Source organism: Rhinichthys klamathensis, unplaced genomic scaffold, assembly GCF_029890125.1.
Source record: "Rhinichthys klamathensis goyatoka isolate OS25496 unplaced genomic scaffold, OSU_Roscu_1.1 h1tg000032l_1, whole genome shotgun sequence".
In the NCBI taxonomy this organism is placed as follows: domain Eukaryota; kingdom Metazoa; phylum Chordata; class Actinopteri; order Cypriniformes; family Leuciscidae; genus Rhinichthys; species Rhinichthys klamathensis.
In genome coordinates, this window is record NW_026606581.1 from 3,084,195 (window position 1) to 3,103,231 (window position 19,037).

The window sequence follows — 19,037 nt, forward strand, 5'->3', positions numbered from 1 at the left end:
GACTCGGCTGTGTGTTACTGTGAACGGGTGTGTGTAGTCTGGAAAGGTGCACATTTGCTCTGCTCAGTGCTGATACTGACTGATCAGTAGGCCTACAAGGGAGAAATTACGTGGACACGTGGTTGAGGCAAAAGCCTGTAAGAGCTGGCAAAGATCTGAGTCTAAAAAAAGACGTGGTGACACACATTTTTGGGTGTGTGGAACAGTGATGTAAACTAGTCAAAAATGTAATACCGCCATATAGTGACCTCAACCCAAACAAAAAGAGAAGTGTTGTAAGCACGACTAGGTCCTGCCAATATCATTCTCCCACTGATTTCCACTAGTAACGGTCTGGCAAGTGCTGAAGAATCCCTATTCATGAGAAGTGAAAGGAGCTATTGTTGGATGCCTTTCACATTCCCGTTGAAGGATGTAAAAAGGAAGAGCCAGTGGCAGTAAGTAAGCAGACTGAAGCCCCTGCCAGCAGCGCTGCTGAGCCAGACGGCCCCGCCAACACGGTGACTGACAGGTTTCCTGACCAATGAGAGAAGCTGTCAGAATGTCAGACCTGCGAGAGAGGGCGGGGCTATGCAAATACAGCGCGGTGCTTTCAGTAGGATAATAAGAGATGCGCTCCAGCTCTCAGCCATTGGTCGGATTGAGCGCGTGCAAGACAAACCTTGTGAGAGAATCCTGTTTGAATTCACCATGGCTTCAAAGTGCCCTAAATGCGAAAAGACTGTGTATTTTGGTAAGTTTGAGTTTATGTTTACGTTTCTGGTTTATTCTGTACCTCTTTTTAAAACTCATTCACCGTTATGTTTTGGTATGATGAATGACATCCACGCTAAATAATCAAGGAAAGCGATTATTTGTTTACACAGGTGTTGATAAAACCGATTTAAACTGCTGAGGGTTTGTGATAGATCGCATAAATCACTCACAATTAGGAATCTAGTTATACTTTCTAGTGGCTTACTAACCGCTTTCACACAAATTAACACAATCTTGAACTTGCTGACGAGGAGATGCGGCACCTTCCATTAATACGGCACACTTTGGTTTCCCATGACTTTTGCAAAGCATTACAGGGACAAATTCTATCCTTTTAAGATGTGAGGAAAACAATGAAACATTATTTTATTAATAACTGTGTCACACAAAATTAACTTTGTATGAAAAGTAACTTGTAAACAAATCAAATGTCTGTATCCTCCCCACTGACACTTGGCCTGTTCCACTTCAGACGTCTTGATCTAACACTTAAAATCATGTCATTTATTAAACTGAAATTCAGTTAATTGTTATAAAACTTTTTAACTAATTTTACTGATCAAATGTGTCCAATCATTTAACATATTGTAAGGAGAAGTTTTATGTTATTTTATATTTTTAAGAATTTAAAATGTCTGTATTTATTTTTTACATTATATTTATTCATGAATTAGTTTTATACATTGAATTTTTATATTTATTTAATGTTTTATTTAATGTAGAAAATTGCAAAATCTCACCAATCATGGATTTAAACCGTATTTAGACATGCAATGTTGCATATTCAAATTAGTTTTTTTGTGGTTGACGATCATAATTCTCTGAAGGCTATTCTCATCCTTACCCGGACCATTTGTTGAGAAATGAACGCATAATTTCTAAGCTTTTCTGGCCCCATTTTGTACTGTATTTGTGGAAAGTACCATACGTAAAATTAAATATGTAAAAGTAAACTTTGAATGTCAGCTTTTTACTTTCAGACTGCTGAGTGCAATAGCAGCCAGTTTATATTCATACAATTTATTGCCCACTTCTGTAACACTAATAATAAACAGTTGTGTCTAAGTCCTGTCTGCAGTTGTTACAATGATCTTTTTCTCTCTCTTTTTTTGACATAAACTTTATGTTACACTCTCTTGACCAGATGATGGGCTATTTTTATAAACACTAATGAAAGCTTGAAAGTTGCTGTACATTGCTTAGACTTATAAGTTTTCTTTAATAATACAGCATGTGACTCTTGGTGTGGAAGTTTGGGGAGCTGAAAGATGTGTGAATGACTTGCCTCTTCTCTTCATTTATACCCATTTTCTAGTCAGCATTGATGTCTGCATACATCTCAATCCATTAAACGCTTGAATAGCCTCTCTCCCACTTGACCTTATCATCCCTGCTCTCATATTTATAAGGTTATTCATCAGTGCATCATAGCCTGTGTGCTGGAAACTGAGATGATTATTCAGCGCTTATTTATGTTATATTAATCTGTGTGTCAACCGAAAAGCCATAACACACGACCAATAAAGCTGTCGTGTTGTTTTGAATCGATGGTGTGAGCGAGGTGCTGTTATATAAAAGTATGTGCAGCTCTTTCCATGGCTGTGTGTTTAGTGGGTGGGCAGAGATATCTTTTTTTGTTAAAAGCTGGTTTTAGCTTTAGGATACAAAATGCATTGATATTCCCATCAACCTATATATACCCAGCAATATGCAAAATGATAAACATGACATAGGTCACCGTCAAATACAAAAATGAACTATTTTGTTCAAAGGGTCAGTTCACCCAAAAATGTCGTTCCAAACCCGTAAGACTTTCGTTTATCTTCGGAACACAAATAAAGATCTTTTTGATGAAATGGATTAGTTTTACGATCTCTTCATGAACTTTTTGAAGCGTCAAAAGTGGTAGTTGCGCAGTTGTCAATGGAGGGACAGAAAGCTCTCAGATTTCATCAAAAAGATCTTCATTTGTGTTCTGAAGATGAACGAAAGTCTTACGGGTTTGGAACGACATGAGGGCGAGGAAATGATGGCAGAATTTTCATTTTTGGGTGAACCCTTTGAGACACAGGTTCTTAAGTCATTATGGCTGGGTTTGATGCAATACCCCAATGCTTTTAATTTTTTTTTTTTTTTACCATAAGGGAGGAATTGGAGCTGAGTTGCACACGTTGCTGACGTCACAGACAGTGCTAGTGGTTCATGATGCCATAGTGCAGAAGAAAGGACAAAGCAGGGTTTCACCCAAGACCTCGGTTTACGTCACGAGGGAGCTGTTTGAGATGCGGGTGACTGTGCTTTTATTAGACTCACGTTGAAGCCAAGACACATTCCATACAGCTGTGGAAGAGCAAGGGTGCGGTTCTCCACTTCTGGTCCTCCGAGTCAGTCCTTTCCTCTGAATATGAAAATGTCACCGAGTGGAATATTTGAGGGTGAAGGTGAAGGTTGCATCCAAATCCACAGTCTAGACATAGAACGAGCGGAAAACAGTTTACGAAATACAAATATTTATTATTATTTAATAATAATCAATTGTTTTATCAATTTATCATAGTTTATATTCAATATAAAATGTGAGAGTAATAATTAATAAATATTTTAAAAAGATCAGTATTACCAAATGCTGTTTTTTTGCAAACGCAGCTGCTCCAGATGGTATTTCCAAATTGAGTTTGTGGGAGTCAGTGCATGTGTTCCTGTAAATTCCTTCCTGACTATATCCTGTTTCAAACCTAAATGGTAAGCCACTGTATTGAGTGGAAACTTTTCAGTTGAACCTTTTATTCATTTATTGGACAGCTGTTAGCAGATGCTGTGGGTTTTCTTGCACAAGAGCAAGCGTAAAAGCTTTGTTTTTCGCATGCAAATGTGGCGCATGGAATCAGTGCTTTCCCATTTTTCATACTTTGCTTCAATCAAAATGGGTGGAACATTTGAATTTAAGTCTGTTTGAATCTGTATATTCTGCAAAACAATTATTATCTGCATTATATCCAATGCATTTCCTTTCCAGATCTGTACACACATATTACACAACACACCTTTAGAAGCAATTATGCCTATAATAAAAACAAATTCAGCTTTGTAGGTAATTCCTGCAACATCTTTCATCTTTTTCTCTTTTCTCCTTTGAAAGCCTGCACTCATTCTTGAATAGAAGTTAAGAATGCTTTCTTTCTTAGATGCCAGTGGCATCAAAATGTGAGAGGGCATCTCCATCATGTCATACAGACAGAACTCATTGTCCTCCTGTTGGTTTAATGGAAAGTACCCTCATTATTCCTTTTTTATCTATTTTTTCTTTCACTGTCCCCAACTCTTACAGTCTGTCATGCACTTTTACTGGCTGTGTCCATTATAAAACCCTGTGTCTTCCAGATGGCTACCCCACTAGCTGTTTGAATGTGCAGAATCTGTTACATAATGCCACTTTTTGCCTACTGTTTAGGGGCATTGCGTAATCTTGGGAGACAGAATTGGGGGCCGTTCTCCTTGTCTGTCAGGATTCCTGGCAGGCATGAACCTCGACCATAGTTACAAGATGGTTTTTTTTGCTGTTGTTGCAAGGTTAGCAAGAAGAAAGACCTAAGCCATCATGTAATTATACTTGTGTTTTATAGGACTAGTCTTTAAACTCACATTATTCGGATTCGACCTACCCGAAGGCCCATAATTTGTCTCCATAAATTTGCTGTACCTGGAGACACATCAAGGGAAATTTAATGCTGCTGCTTGGGTTTTTTCCCCTCTAGATTGTTCATAAATCAACCCATGCATGTATTATCAGAATTTATTTAAATTAAAAAAAATCGTAATTATAACTGGGCGAATCTCACAAAAATAAATGTCTGGGTCAGATTTCCAAAATCAAAAGGCAAAAAACTAAATTATTTGTAGCATAATTAAAATTATGCTTTTTTAAGGACCATTGTTTTTTGTATTGTGATTTAGTTTCTTGGCTCCAATTTTATGACAATTAACATTACCCCCAAATTCTTATTAAAGTAAGACATCCAAATGTTGTTGTTTTTCAGCATTTCCTATTATTTTCCAATGCCGATTTAGGTTTTAGTTATTTACAGTATTACAGTTAAATTACTGTATTTACAGTGTTTTTTACTATATTTAAATCAGTATGAATTACAAGTCAGCACAGAAAAGGCAGCCATAGTAAATTAAATTTAAATATTTAAGTATTATACATTTATGGTAATGATTAATGTTCATTAATTGTTGCATTAATGAGAACTGAACTGAGAAATGGGCTTAATTGTCATGAAAAAATTACAATGCAAAAGATCCCCCTGTAGTCAATAATTGTATCCCTTAAAACTCATCTTTGATCGCCAAAATGAGATATACGTTTTTTCCTTGAAAAAATTTCTTCATGCCTTAAAATAGCTTGAATGTAACTCTACCCTTGCCTCACAGTAAATGCAGTTCTATGAATATGCAAATTAGCCCCGCCTCCACTCACTCACACCAGCTCAGAGATCCACTCGTTGACGATCACACTTTAACGTTATTTGTTACAGGGTAGTTTGTGACATCAGAAACACCAGCGATTTCAAACCACGTTTTTGAGATTGTCTTTGGTTCATTGCAGTTTTAAGGAGAAAATTCTCAGCAATGGTGTCGACTTATGAATTTACACATGGTTTGTCTCAAAGCATATATATATATAAAAACACATAGACTAGACATATAAACAAAATTAAAAGCTTGATTTACACCACAAGGGGACTAGTTTAAGCAACAATTTCTTACTTATGATTTTGGAATACAACCTGATCCTGGCATGTTAATAATAGGTTTCATGATATCCACACAACCATTGAAATGTGTGGATCAGTAGTGTTTTTATATTGGCTATAGGGAAACTGTGTGAGGCCGAGCTCCACGAGGCAACATTGATTTGTTCTGACAGCCGTGGGCACCACAGTAGCAGCTCAGAGCATACAGTACATGCAGCTCTCATTCAGGCCAGACAACTGAAAATCACGAGGTTGCTTAATTTATATCAAGAGGAAACTGCGCTAGACTGAAGAGACCGACATCTTGCCGTGCCTTGCGTCAGCAGGGCCACATCTGTGCAGCATGGGCCCAAACCACATCCAGCCTTTCCGCACTCCTGTTAGGAAATTCACAAGCCACTGTAAATTGGAAAACCAAGCTCGCAATCAGACGCCTATTGAGATTTGTTTTGGAGAAGGAACTGCCATTCACGAGTTGATGGTTACGGGCAGGGTCTCACAGAAAGGCACTGTTTGCCACCATACCAGAAGAGTAGGGTCATTAACAGAGCTACAAAACATGATTTAAGCACAGAGCACGTGTGCTATTTATAGTCTGAAAAAGCTGAGGATCATGGGAACTAACCACAGCAATCATCTCCCTGGTTAATGGAGCCAGGAAGTGCATGTAATGATTTAGTGTACATTTGAGCATGATTTTACCCAGTTTCATCTTGGTTTGCCTATGGCCTGCAGGCCCTCAGGTGCAAGGCTAGCGGGTCAGGCTGTAATCAGTGACTCGAAGCAAAGCCCCATGTTGGACCCAGATGGCGCGCATCATGTTGATTTTGCAGTATGAGAGGATACAGTCAGGGAGAGAACGGGTTCATTGTAGTGCTCTCTCTGAACAGATGGGTCCACATTATTGGCTGCTGAAGTGGAAGCAAATCTGTCCTTGCCTTTCAAATTGATTTCCATGTGTACGACCACAGTGAGTAGAAAGATATATAACGCATGTCATTTTGCCAATCGTTTGAGTCCTAATCGGTTAGGGACTTGCATGGCTGGTTCTTCAAACCAAGTACAATTAATGTCAAGCCAGTGCCACCCATTAACTTGTATGTTCATAATCTTTTTTTATATATTTTTCAGTTCTATAAAAATCTATTTTTAACATACAGAAAGTGTCTGCTGAGGATAATGGAGTAGGTTTTAGATTGCATTCCTGCTGCGGAGCCCGTAGGGTGTTCAGCTGTGTAAATGTTGTTGAGGCCTAGTGCTGTTTATTTGTGATTACATCTCAGGCAGTGTCAGCATATAACAGACCTTCCTTATCATTCTCTCCTTGCATATTATGCACCATATTCTAAAGAAAATGTTTGTCTTCATAATCTTTCATCCTAAAAGAATAACAAATTGGAGTAAAGTATTAGCTCTATAAATCAGTGTGTGTTTTTTTTTCAATAATAAATTCAAATAATATAAGTTTTCAATATCAAGAAACATAACAACAAACTGTTTTTGTACAGCTAAAATAACTGATAGCGGCTGAAACATGTAGCCTTGTAAGTTAAAAAGGTCCATGCCCACTCAAACCTTCTGTTTTTGACCACAACCTTGTACTGAACTATAGCTTAAACCCACCTAACTGACCCTTCGCTACAGTAAATCCCTCCTTAAAACTACTTACTGAAGCCATAGCCTTGTGGGTAGCGCTCTGACATATAGCGTTTGGGCATCCGAGTTCAAGTCCTGGCATGTGGTCCGTTCCCTTCTGCTCTCCTATTACATCCTGTCTTTGCTGCAACTGCCTTATCAATAATAAAGGCCTAAGTTTTATTGACTAGCCTAATTCTACCTTAACAACTTTTGTTGTCCTTCATTTTCATAGAAAAGCTTTTAATTTCAAATGTAAGTCTATGGATTGTTTGAACCTTTGGATAGTTTTTATGGAAATTATCCAAAAAATGTGTTAAAACATTGTAGCCAGCTTATAATAGAGACACAGAGAGGATAAAAGTGGTCTTTCTTCAGTTCATCTTACAGCTCTCTTACAAAAGGGATGTTCTGTAAAGCTTGTCTGAATTAGCAAGGAGGTGGAGAGAAGGGTCAATCACATCAGTTTCAAAAATGATCAGCCATGCTGGCTAAAGAGAAACACTAATGACTATGAACACGGTGTCCCTATGTTCTAGACTAGAGTGATAGAGGCATATGTTGTGCCTAGACAAACTTAATAAGAGTGATTAAATGGAGACTGATGTTGATGCATCTCTCTCATGGCTTGAGTTTTCTGGCAGTGTAGGACTTTTTGAGAGCCTCTTCTATTCTGGAACAACCCCAGGATATTGGGCATGACATGTTTACAGAGAAACTTATTTATGCGACATTAGGTTCATAAATCTTGCTCTGTATTGTTGACTTCATTAAATCTCATATGACTCGTTGGTTAGAGAGAGTTGTGTGTTGTGACTGATTTGCTTTTGAAATGATTGCTGACTGCATAGTGTAGTTCCATTAGCCCACATCCGAACCTGCTGAGATGGCACAAGCTCATTCATGTGAAGTCGCTAAGGGTTTCGTTTACCCTCCCTTCGCGCCCCAGCCAGAACACATTAAACGAACCCCTGTGTTGCTCACGGATCAGTTGACCCGATCCGTGGTGTTAGAAGTGTTCTCATCTGATTTAATTGTGGGAGCAAACTTAGGGAAAACACACAACCCATGGCTGACAGGAGATGTTACCTCTACAGACAGTACCGGCAGGACTAAATAGATTACCTCTGCAATTCAAAACAAAGCACTACGCTGCTTATCTGCGATCAGGTGTACATATTGCACTCTTAACCTCTGCTTGTGCTCATTAGAGCTGGTCATTGGGAGGTATCGCAGCCTCTCGTATAATCTTACACAACCGTCCATTACGGCTCTCATGCATCTACGCCTCGCATCCAAGGTAACCTGACTCTCTAATGAAACACTCTCTGGTCTCCCGTGTCTCTCCAGTCGAATGGATCCCCTCAGGGACGTACGAGATGACAGTGCTGTTAGGATATCGCTATAGCCGTGTCTATCGGAAAGCAGAAACCAGGCATGCAATTTTTTTTTCTGTGGACAAAGCTGCTTGTAAATATACCACCCAAGACACTGATTTCCTTTGGCCGTAGTAAAAGGATGTGTGTTAGACTGTGACTGGAGGTCGTCCAGGGGTCTATTCAGCTTGATGTGCGATTAGCGATTCCCTCCGCCCACGCAAAACGACACCAATAATTGAAACGGCTTCCCAGCAACCTCACACTTGAACAACAACAGAAGCCCTTTTAATGGCAGCTCTGTTCATCTGCACTTCGTCAACCACCACGTAAACACACTTCTCGTTGTATAGTACTCACTGGCTTTGGCTTCTTCCCTGTGGAGACGTTCTCTCTCTCTTTATATCCAGTTGGGCCATTGACTGTGAAATCACACTTATCTTGGATTAGCCTTCTGCTGTAAACCGGTGATTTATGCTGTCTGGGCCTCTATGTCTCCAATGTGAGCTTAGAATTCATTTATAGGATTACATTTTTAGTACATAACTATTATAAAAAATAAATAGTTTTGTACATGTTATATTTCTGCATGAAACCATTATGTTAGTTAGATATATCAATGTGCACCGGACATCAATGCTTCCTTAAATCATGTTTCCGTGTAAGGAGAGTTGTGCTACCACTACATGTTTATCAGATGTTAAATAAAATGTTAAAAAATCCTGCAGACTCGAGCAGGGACCCGCAATTTATAGAGACCAGAACTTGAGGGTGGCCTAATTTGACTTGGGACAGTAAAGGCATTGATATACTCACGTCTCACGGTGAAGTTCTTCGCTTAAGGCCCCAATATACTTCGAGCGAAATCGAAGAACGAACTGCTGTGACATCGTTTTGAACAAAATCAAGCCAAAACGAACTTTGTTTGGAGTTCGTTTTGGGAGTTCAAAACATCTTGCCAAAGGGAACCTTCCGGAAAAGTTTGCTTCGGCTGGTAAACACATTTGTTCTACCATTGGTCCGTGGCGATTACGTAATGGGTAAGTGTGGTTCTGAGGCTCCACCTTCTTTCACATGGAAATCTTTTCCGCTTCATTTCTCTTCCCAAGTCCATTGCGATCAAACGTCCGTGAGTGAAAACATGAACAGACTAGTGGAGCAGGTTTATAGTAGAAAATGAAGTTGTACTTCTGATGAAACGAGACACTGACACTGTTTTTCATGTTTAATATGGTAAAGCTGCTTGATTTTAAGCAATTACTGTATAAAGTGCAATGTAAACGTGACATGACTTTACTAGAGTGCTGAATTGCAGAGCTCGTGCAAACATATCCACATTGCAATGATCAGATGCTTTTCTTAGGCTTTTTAAAAAAAACTTGCTGTTTTCTCAATTTTGTTGTGTTTATTTTGTTACCGAGAGGAAAGCACGCAGCACATATTTACATATTCATCTAACGGCCGCTTTCAGCTGTGTGGGCGGCATGAGATGATCGATAACAGTATATCGCTGGTCATGTATTTTGAGCTTCGATTTACCCCTTAACAGAGAATGAAAAAGAACTTCGCCGTGGTATATCTGGGCCTCTAGGGGTAAAAAGAAGTTTGAAATACCTTTGCAGCAGTATACTGTTAGCGAACATCTACATGTCCTGGAGATTGTCATACTTTTTAAAGATCCATGCCCACACATTTCAAATTGTTCCTCTGCCTCCATGTGTGGATATAGTTGGGTATAGTTGAAGTAGGAGTTTTTGCTTTACTTTAGCTGTAAAAAAATCTCCTCTTCTGATGGTGAAACTGATCTCTGCTGTACTGACCTAGACCCCCCCAAGAGACGGACTAAGAGGGCTGTAAAACTGACTGAACGAAAACAATGCTTTTCCAGGCGGGAAAGCAAGGAAGGAGAGGAAAACAGGAGGAAATGAACCGTTCTCTCCAGCCGATTGTGCCCCTTTTTGATAAGCGAAGGTGTTTCCTCCAGAGTGAGAGAGTTGTCCCAGCAGGCCAGTGTTATGCATTGTCTTGAGAGCGAGGTATATAAATGGAAAGAGTAATATTAGGTCTGGGGAAGTCTCCCGGGACCCTCCTGAAGAAACGGGACAGGAGGGGAAATGGAGAAGTGGGTCTCTGCACTAAATGTCGTCACTTAGCTGTCCGGCTGTAATAGCCCCCTGCCACTGCATTTCCTTGTGTTGCACGTCAACACATTTCTGCTTAGAAATAAAACGCTGTGACCCGGACCCCTCATCATGAGGCCAGTACTTTTCATTGTTTTTATGGAATATGATCTCAAATTGATTGTCAAAATGAAAATGCACAGACCAGCAAACGTCCTCAAAATATAAAGCTAGCCTGGCTCTGAAAACTATACAAATCCACTATTAATAATCTTGTGTGGAGACTCTCGCTCACTTTTGCCTTCACGACAGGGAGAGGCTCTTTGTTTTAACCTTCTGAGGAAATGCACAACATACTTTGGTACATACTTTTAGGATTTTGGATTCTCAGACAGGAAGTTTCCATGGCACATTCATAGCTAGGAGCTGCAGCCATTAATATTTGAGTGGAAGGGAAACTTACAGCATAAAAGTAGCTTCAAAATCCTTCTACACTACGGTTTAGATGATAAGAGATTCTAGGGTGTGGTTACGGGCAGGTTCACTATCAGCAGCAACACAATATTATCACAAATTCACAATATGATGCATATACTGCTTTCAAAGTTGCATACTCCCTGAGTAGATACTTTTTAAATGAGTCTTAAAACCATTTAAAAAAGTGAGATCTATGACTGTAACCCGAACATTCGTAGTGTCATTGTCATGTGGCCTACCTGTGAGTTGCCTCACTTCACTTCCATTCACAAATCCTCTCTTGTGGCCTCATGGGATAGTGAATTGTCCATTGGATGCGCACCTCAGAATCTCGCCAGTAGTAGTATTTCATCTACTATATAGTAGGGAAGAATGCATTCAGATGTAGCCATAGTCTATTATTACAAAAAAAAAGTGAAAGTGGCATTCATGGAATTTGCCTGTATTTAACCCATCCAAGTTAGTGCACACACATTAAGAGTAGTGAGTAGTGAACACACACACACACAGCAAACCGTGGACACACACACCCGGAGCAGTGGGCAGCCATTTTTGCTGTGGTGCACGGGGGGCGATTGGGGGTTAGGTGCCTTGCTCAAGGGCACCTCAGTTATTTCCTGCCGGTATTGAGAATTTAACCCAAATTATGTGTCTCATTTGAAATTCTAATACAAGCATCACTGTTATTACAACTCCGAGTTAGGATTTTGAACAAGCACCTAACGCTGAGTATTAACCATTAGTGTTATGTACATGAATTAAACCTCAAATTCTGAGGTGAAAAATCCCTTAGCAATGCCCCAATACCCTAGTAACCACCCAGCAATTCTCTAATAATTACACTGATTTGGCAACCACTGACCAACCCTAGAATTGGACAAGTTTTTCATGTGCAAACTCACATTTTCTTATCAAAAAGTGTAAAGATCAATCTTTCTCTCTTTTTCATCTCCCAGCTGAGAAGGTGTCGTCATTGGGGAAGGACTGGCACAAGTTCTGCCTGAAGTGCGAGCGCTGCAGTAAGACCCTGACAGCGGGTGGCCATGCTGAGGTAAGACTCACTACTAGATTTCACACTAGTTGGGGAAACTCAAACTCCAGCAGCTGAGTATTGACTTTATGGCACTGCACGTTTCCATCAGAGGATCGGTGCTCAATTTGAAGAGTCCAGCACCAGGACTGAGGCCTATCACGTGGCATTATGTGTGTCGGGTGCTAGCATGACATAAACGCTTTAAGAGGTAGTAAATATGATACAATCATGAAAATACAAAGGCAAACCAAACTGTCACAAAGCCTACTCCATGCTACAATAAGCATGTTGTAATCGTGTCTCGTGATGATGCTCGTTTTCAGTGATTTGTTGAAAACTTGCTGGCCAGCTTTGTACGTCCTGAGTGTTCCTGTGTGCATGACTGTGAGCCAAATTAAATTCTCCGCGACCTTCCAGCATCCTGTTACATCACACTGTGATGACTGTGTCTAGATCAGAATGGCAGCAGAGGGCAAAGGACAGGGCTGTGATGTTTTAGAGCCAGAGGAATTGTCGTCATCATGTTGCCTTGAGTCTGTATTCCACAAGGATAAGAGTAGGAAACAGAAGTGTTGCATTTACTTCAGGAAGAGTCACAAATAGAAGGAATTCTCTCTGTAATCTCTGTGTAAGCATATTAACATCACAGCTCACATCAACCTAAATCTGGATGTAGGTCAGGTTGCTATGTTGAGATTTCTGTTGGTTGTTACATGGTACAGGAATGAAGTTGGGTTTGTGAAGATGGGTAAATCACAAGACCATTGATTGTGGTTAAGATGATCACCCCTTAGTGCCCTCAATGGATTTAAGCAGGGTAAAGCGAGATGATTTATGGGAATAGGGGTGGATGGGATTCTTGGTTCTGGGAAAAGTGTGGGCTGGTGAGCTCCTCTATATGACCAGTGAGAACTGTAATGGGAGCTGGTGGACTAAGTGTTGTATCTGACTTAGACATCACACCCACAGACTATTCACTGTCCGTCTAATGCATATCGCACACAAAAATATTCTCAAAACAGCAAGATCTGATCTTGATTTTGCAATTTACAGGAGTCAAGGGGTGTGCAACAGAGGCCCTGTTTACACCTAGAATTAAGATGTGTTTTGATCGATCGGATCACAACACAAGTAGACGAGGCAGACACATTCCCGTTTACACCTCGTGTTTTAATCCGTCTCTTTTGTCCAGTTTCAACCACTTCTGTCTTGATTTCTTTAAAGGGAGAGTCTATGAGCAGGTAAATGTATCGTTTTTTGTTTTTTCAGATCTATCGATCTAATGGACAAAATAAGCTCAAGCAATTTACACATGAACGAGCACGGAGACAATGGAAAAATATATACGGAGAGCAGCAGCTTTAGTTTCTGCTCTGAAAGCCGCAAGATCACTGCGAACTCTGTGAGTGCGAGTTCGAAATCAGAAATGGTGAAAGAACGTTGTTATTGGTACGTTTTTCGTCTTCAAACCAAACTTGGGTCTTCAGCCGACAAAGTTTAAATCCTGTCTGGCTAGCACGCTTCCCATAATGTTTACGCATTAGTTTGGTAGGAGGAGAGTAGGGGCTCACCAGCAGCCATATCACCCTGTAGCCCAAGACTGGTTGCCCACTGAAGCTAAGCGGGGCTGAGCCTGGTTAGTACCTGGATGGGAGACCTTCTGAGAAAACCAGGTTGCTGCTGGAAGAGGTGTTAGTGAGGCCAGCAGGGGGCGCTCTCCCTGTGGTCTGTGTGGGTCCTAACGCCCCAGTATAGTGACGGGGACACTGTACTGTCAAAGAGCACCGTCCTTCGGATGAGACGTTAAACCGAGGCCCTGACTCTCTGTGGTCATTAAAAATCCCAGGATGTCTTTCGAAAGAGTAGGGGTGTAACCCCGGCATCCTGGCCAAATTTGCCCAGTGGCCTCTGTCCATCATGGCCTCCTAATCATCCTCATATACACTAATTAGCTTCATCACTCTGTCTCCTCTCCACCAGTAAGCTGGTGTGCGGTGGGCGTTCTGGCGCAATATGGCTGCCGTCGCATCATCCAAGTGGATGCTGCACATTGGTGGTGGTTGAGGAGCTCCCCCCTTCTATGTGAAGCGCTTTGAGTGCCTAGAAAAGCGCTATATAAATGTAATGAATTATTATTATTATTATTATTATTATTATTAGGGGCTCTTTTGTGGCTGTTCGAACACATTCGCCCACATGAGCGTTTACACCACGAAAGCAGTCCGGACAAATGCGTTTTCGACTACTTTTCGAAGTGGTCGAAAAGTGGACAAGCTCAAAACGTTTTAGACCCCGTTTACACCTGTATTTAGCGTCGTCCACTTGTGATACCATCGACCAAAACGCCTCTTAACACCAGGTGTAAACAGGGTAAAAGTGGGTGAGCTGAAGCAATAATAACCTTTTAGACCGTTGACCACCATTTGCCAATGCAGAGTGACTCGATGTGGTGATTTACTAATGGGAGTGCAGATAGTGAAGCTCACATGATCTGCCATTGGATACTGCAGTCAGAGTTAGAATGCCTGCTGGCAAACTAACTAGTAATTCAGAGACTTGGTGACCTCCAGTGATAAAAACGCTGTGTAACAGCATCTTTAGGGTCTAAACTTGGTTCTTTTTCAATCTGCCAGGAATCCAAATGGTCAAGATGTGCTATAGTTAGCGGTTTCACAGAAGAACTAGTCACTGGATTTGATGTTTATGAGGTTGATGGCATATAATCTTTTAGAAACAGCAAGTATATTTCCTTGAATATAAGATCCTATAGGATCTTTGCTAGAATAAGCTGTAAAGTTGACCAGACTTTATGCTAAACTTAGGAGTGTTGGTGAAGTCCTAAAATTCCCTGCTAGTGGTCTGGTTGGGCTACTACTTCAGGGTCCTGATTGATCTACACCAGAACCACCTCTGTAGTACTCCTGTGTAGCTTTTTTTAGTTTGTTGCCTTTTTTAGAAGTATTGATATGTTACAACATCATCAAGTTTTCCATCATGGGAATTGAGGCGGGAAGGTGTCTGCTACTCTTTGTTGGAATGTGGGGCTCATTACGCATTTTTCCCCCCCTTGCATACTTCTGTACTGGCATATGGCCACTGTTCTCTGCCCTTTCCGTTCCTTTATCCTGACCTGCGCAGCTGAAACAGTCACACAGTTGCCGTCTGACGGTTCCCATGGCAACCCTTTCCCGCCATGGCCCTCACCAAAGGGGTCTGGGAGCAACTACCACTGAAGAATGTTCTGTCCACAACCTTCCATATACACACACACAGAGACACACTCAAAGCACGCAAAGACACATAGAACAGCAACGTAGACTAGTAACTGCTCTGAGTGTTATCAGGGAGAGGACACCAAGATAAGCACCGTCTGTGACATTTATTGTAGGATAGTGTACAAGCAGCGGGTTAAATCGGAAACTTAAGCCAGCAAACGCGCACTCATTCACTTGTAGAGTCTTGATTGATGGAATATAAGCTTGCATTGACTGGTTTTTATTCTGTTTTACATCCTCACAGCATGATGGGAAACCATACTGCCACAAGCCATGCTATGCTGCCCTCTTTGGTCCAAAAGGTGAGATAACACAATTAGCATTTCAAGTCGAAGTCATGTAGACCTTAGACCTTATTGACAGCAGCGCCATCTTTGCCATTTTTTAACAGGAATGAAAGCGAGGCTGTAAGGGATAGACATACATCTCTTCATTGGGTTGTACTGGTATTTAATGTGTTTTTAAATTGTTATGCTGATGAAACACTGCAAAAATATCTTTCCAAGAAACTTTAATGGAACAGAAACTCCCGACAACATGAGCTGTGGAAAATTATAAGTGATCTATAGGAGCTTTACAGCTTTTTACAGCGCTATCCCGCACAGCCTTGCTTTCATATCTGTAATGGCGCTGCTCTGAATAAGGTCTATTAACATGGAACTAACTGTTCTGATCTCTGCCCATTTATATACAGTGTATTAGGTTGTGAAATGATTGATTTGACTTAGATTTTTGCTCTCTGGTACATATAGCCCATGGCAAAGAGTCTAAAAAATGAATAAATGGTTACATATAAAACATTGTTATTCTGAAAATAAAGAGTGCCCTCTGCTGGGCATTAGGAATCTTCTTGTTTGGAGAAAGACTGGCAACTGGCAACACTTTACAATAAGTATCAATGTTATTAATGTAGCTTAATGTTAGATTATATACTATTGTTCATTGTTAATTATATATGTACATAGTACATGAATGATGTGAAAAATCCCATAGCATAGGATTGTTAGTTAATACCTAATGCATTAGCTAATTGTAACGAATGAACATTTTGCATGATAGTAGGATATTTTCATGAAACCCTGTTCAATATGTAGGTGTGAACATTGGAGGTGCAGGATCATATGTGTACGAAAATCCCGCCAACAATTCCCCACCCGGATCCACCGTGGACTCCGCACCCAAACCTCAGGAGAAATGGGTCCCAGCATCTTCAAAGCTGCCATCTAAAGGTACAAACAACAGTAGAAATCAGCAGCAACTGACTTATTCTGATCTGTACTGAATGTGTAAGCAGCAACATAGAGGATATCTCCCTTTAGCTACAAACAATTGCGTTCTAAATGTTTTGCAATATGACGTATGACAAATTACAGTTTATTTGGATCATAGAGTGAATGCACCTTTCATTTCAGCTGGAAGCATCACCACCTTCTCTGGGGAAGCAAACCTGTGTCCCAGATGCAACAAGAAGGTCTATTTTGGTATGTTTCTCTCTGTCCTAATAACATTTCATACTGTGTCTTGGATTTTAATTATAGGGAATGCATAACAGGAAATGTAATGGAGCTAGCAGAATAACATGTTCTTGTACGTACTTACGGCAGCTGAGAAGGTGACATCACTGGGGAAGGACTGGCATCGCCCGTGTCTGCGCTGTGAAAGATGTAGAAAGACCCTGGCAGCTGGCAGCCACGCAGAGGTGAGAGGAAAATAAAGGTTGCTTATAGTAGAAGTGCATAGATGGATGCCATGTTCCTTTTATTAATTCTGTCCATGTAAAAGAGGTTAATCGAGAATCAATTTTACATTATAAATCCTGAATAAACCACAGGGCATCTGTGGGTCATTAGGTAATAAATCAGTTTGCTGGAAATAAAGGCCATTAACAAGTATTAAAATCTTAAGTTACAATTCCCAGTTTGTTTGTTTTTGTTGTTTTTGAGAATTTTCTTCGGGAGTAAGGATGTACAATTAGTCGTAATAAAAATGAAATCTCAGTATGACTTTCTGTGATAATTACATTGTGTAAAACGAATATTACTTTGAAATAAGGAAATAATGCTTTACATACTGTATATGCATGCACACAATCAATTTTTTAGCTGATGTGCAGGTCTTAAGAAATGAAAAGGCATTGAAAAAAACGTAGTGTATTCGTTTATTAGTGATGATACCTATACAATTATCAACTGAATGCATGAATCTGTCCTAAAATGTGTTTTTATGTGTTCTAGCACAATGGTCAGCCCTACTGCCATAAGCCGTGTTATGCTGTCCTCTTCGGCCCAAAAGGTACCGTGAGACTTTTCAACTCTAGGGGGAGCTATTGCTTAATTTTCGGACAATAATCTGGTTTCAAAATAGTGTCGTTTTTTATTAGCATTAAAGATAAAGCAATTTTTGATCTTCTATTATCCTCTGCTTTCTTAATTACTTGATAACTGTATATGTCCTAGTTAAATTGGTTATCAACCCAGTCTGATTGACTCTTTTGGATTTCTAGGTGTAAACACTGGTGGGGTTGGCAGCTACATTTACGACAAGGAGCCCAACACTGAGGCTCAGCCTTGATTTTCAGTCTTTGGGAAGCCCAACTACACTATAACAACAGCCACTACCAGTACCTCACGCACTTTCACATATTGCCCCACTTCTGGCCTTATCACGGATCTTTCTGCAGAAAAGTGACGCCACATGCTACAACCATGCCTTCAGCTCCAACTGCACCACTGACAGTCCCTTGGGCTCTTCTTATTGGTCCACTTGATAGTCCTCTACCCCAATTCCAACTGTCCACAACAAGAGGAAAATTTGAGCTTCGTGATATACACACACTGGTCAACATGATCGTTTCTGACTTGTCCTACAATTAATTTTAAGATCATTTATTTAATTGTATACACTATCTTTGTTTGTGTAGTTATTACAATGTTGCATATAGCTCCCCTACAAAGGACAAAACCAAGACCCCACTTTCACAATACTGCATGTACAGTAGGATGTGTGTGTAATGTGTGTTCTAGTAGCAGATAAAACAACAGAAGTTCACTTGGGGAGCTTTGTTAATGCAGAGGAGATATGTTTGAATATCCTGCTGACAGAGAGCAGAATCTCTCCTTAGAGGCTTCGTGCAGATGCTTTCAGGAGCACATCATCATAAATCTAAAAAATATTCTCAAACCCAGATTTACTTTTTGGCTATATGGCAACATTCCTGAGTTTTAAAAAAAATGTAGGAGAAGTTCTTCAGGATGTACACGACAGTAAAGTAAAATTGCCAAGCTCCTATTTTTAAGAGGAGGACAGATCCTGCTCCCGGAGGGCCACCGTCCTGCAGAGTTTAGCTTCAGCTCTAATTAAATACACCTGAACCGGCTAATCAAGGTCTTCCAGATTACTAGAAACTTTAGGCTGGTGTGTTGGGACAGGATGGAGCTAAATTCTGCAGGAGCAGCCCTGGACACCTCTGATTTATGGGGTAGCTGGTGGAAGTCCACAGGGACAGTTGGTGTCCATGTGATTGGTGCTTGTTGACCAAGTAGCTGCAGCTAATATTTCTGATGCCAATCTAGTACTGTTACATAACGCATGGAAATGGATTAAGGAAA

At 40.4% G+C, this 19,037-nt stretch overlaps 1 protein-coding gene across 1 annotated transcript; it reads left to right on the plus strand.

The window, feature by feature from the left end:
- The first annotated feature begins 593 nt into the window (after positions 1-593).
- crip2 (cysteine-rich protein 2) lies at positions 594-18,310 on the plus strand. The gene is made up of 8 exons (XM_056245576.1): positions 594-733; positions 12,078-12,172; positions 15,674-15,731; positions 16,524-16,658; positions 16,842-16,910; positions 17,034-17,128; positions 17,664-17,721; positions 17,933-18,310. The coding sequence occupies exons 1-8, from the start codon at positions 691-693 to the stop codon at positions 17,998-18,000; spliced, it is 621 nt and encodes a 206-aa protein (XP_056101551.1). The 5' UTR covers positions 594-690; the 3' UTR covers positions 18,001-18,310.
- Positions 18,311-19,037: the final 727 nt, after the last annotated feature.

What these genes read in the sequence shown, in the direction of transcription:
- crip2 (XM_056245576.1), top strand. Translation starts at nt 691, where the DNA reads ATGGCTTCAAAGTGCCCTAAATGCGAAAAGACTGTGTATTTTG. An exon ending in CAACAAGAAGGTCTATTTTG is followed by an intron (nt 16,911 to 17,033) that starts GTATGTTTCTCT and finishes TACTTACGGCAG; the next exon opens with CTGAGAAGGTGACATCACTG. An exon ending in CAGCTGGCAGCCACGCAGAG is followed by an intron (nt 17,129 to 17,663) that starts GTGAGAGGAAAA and finishes TATGTGTTCTAG; the next exon opens with CACAATGGTCAGCCCTACTG.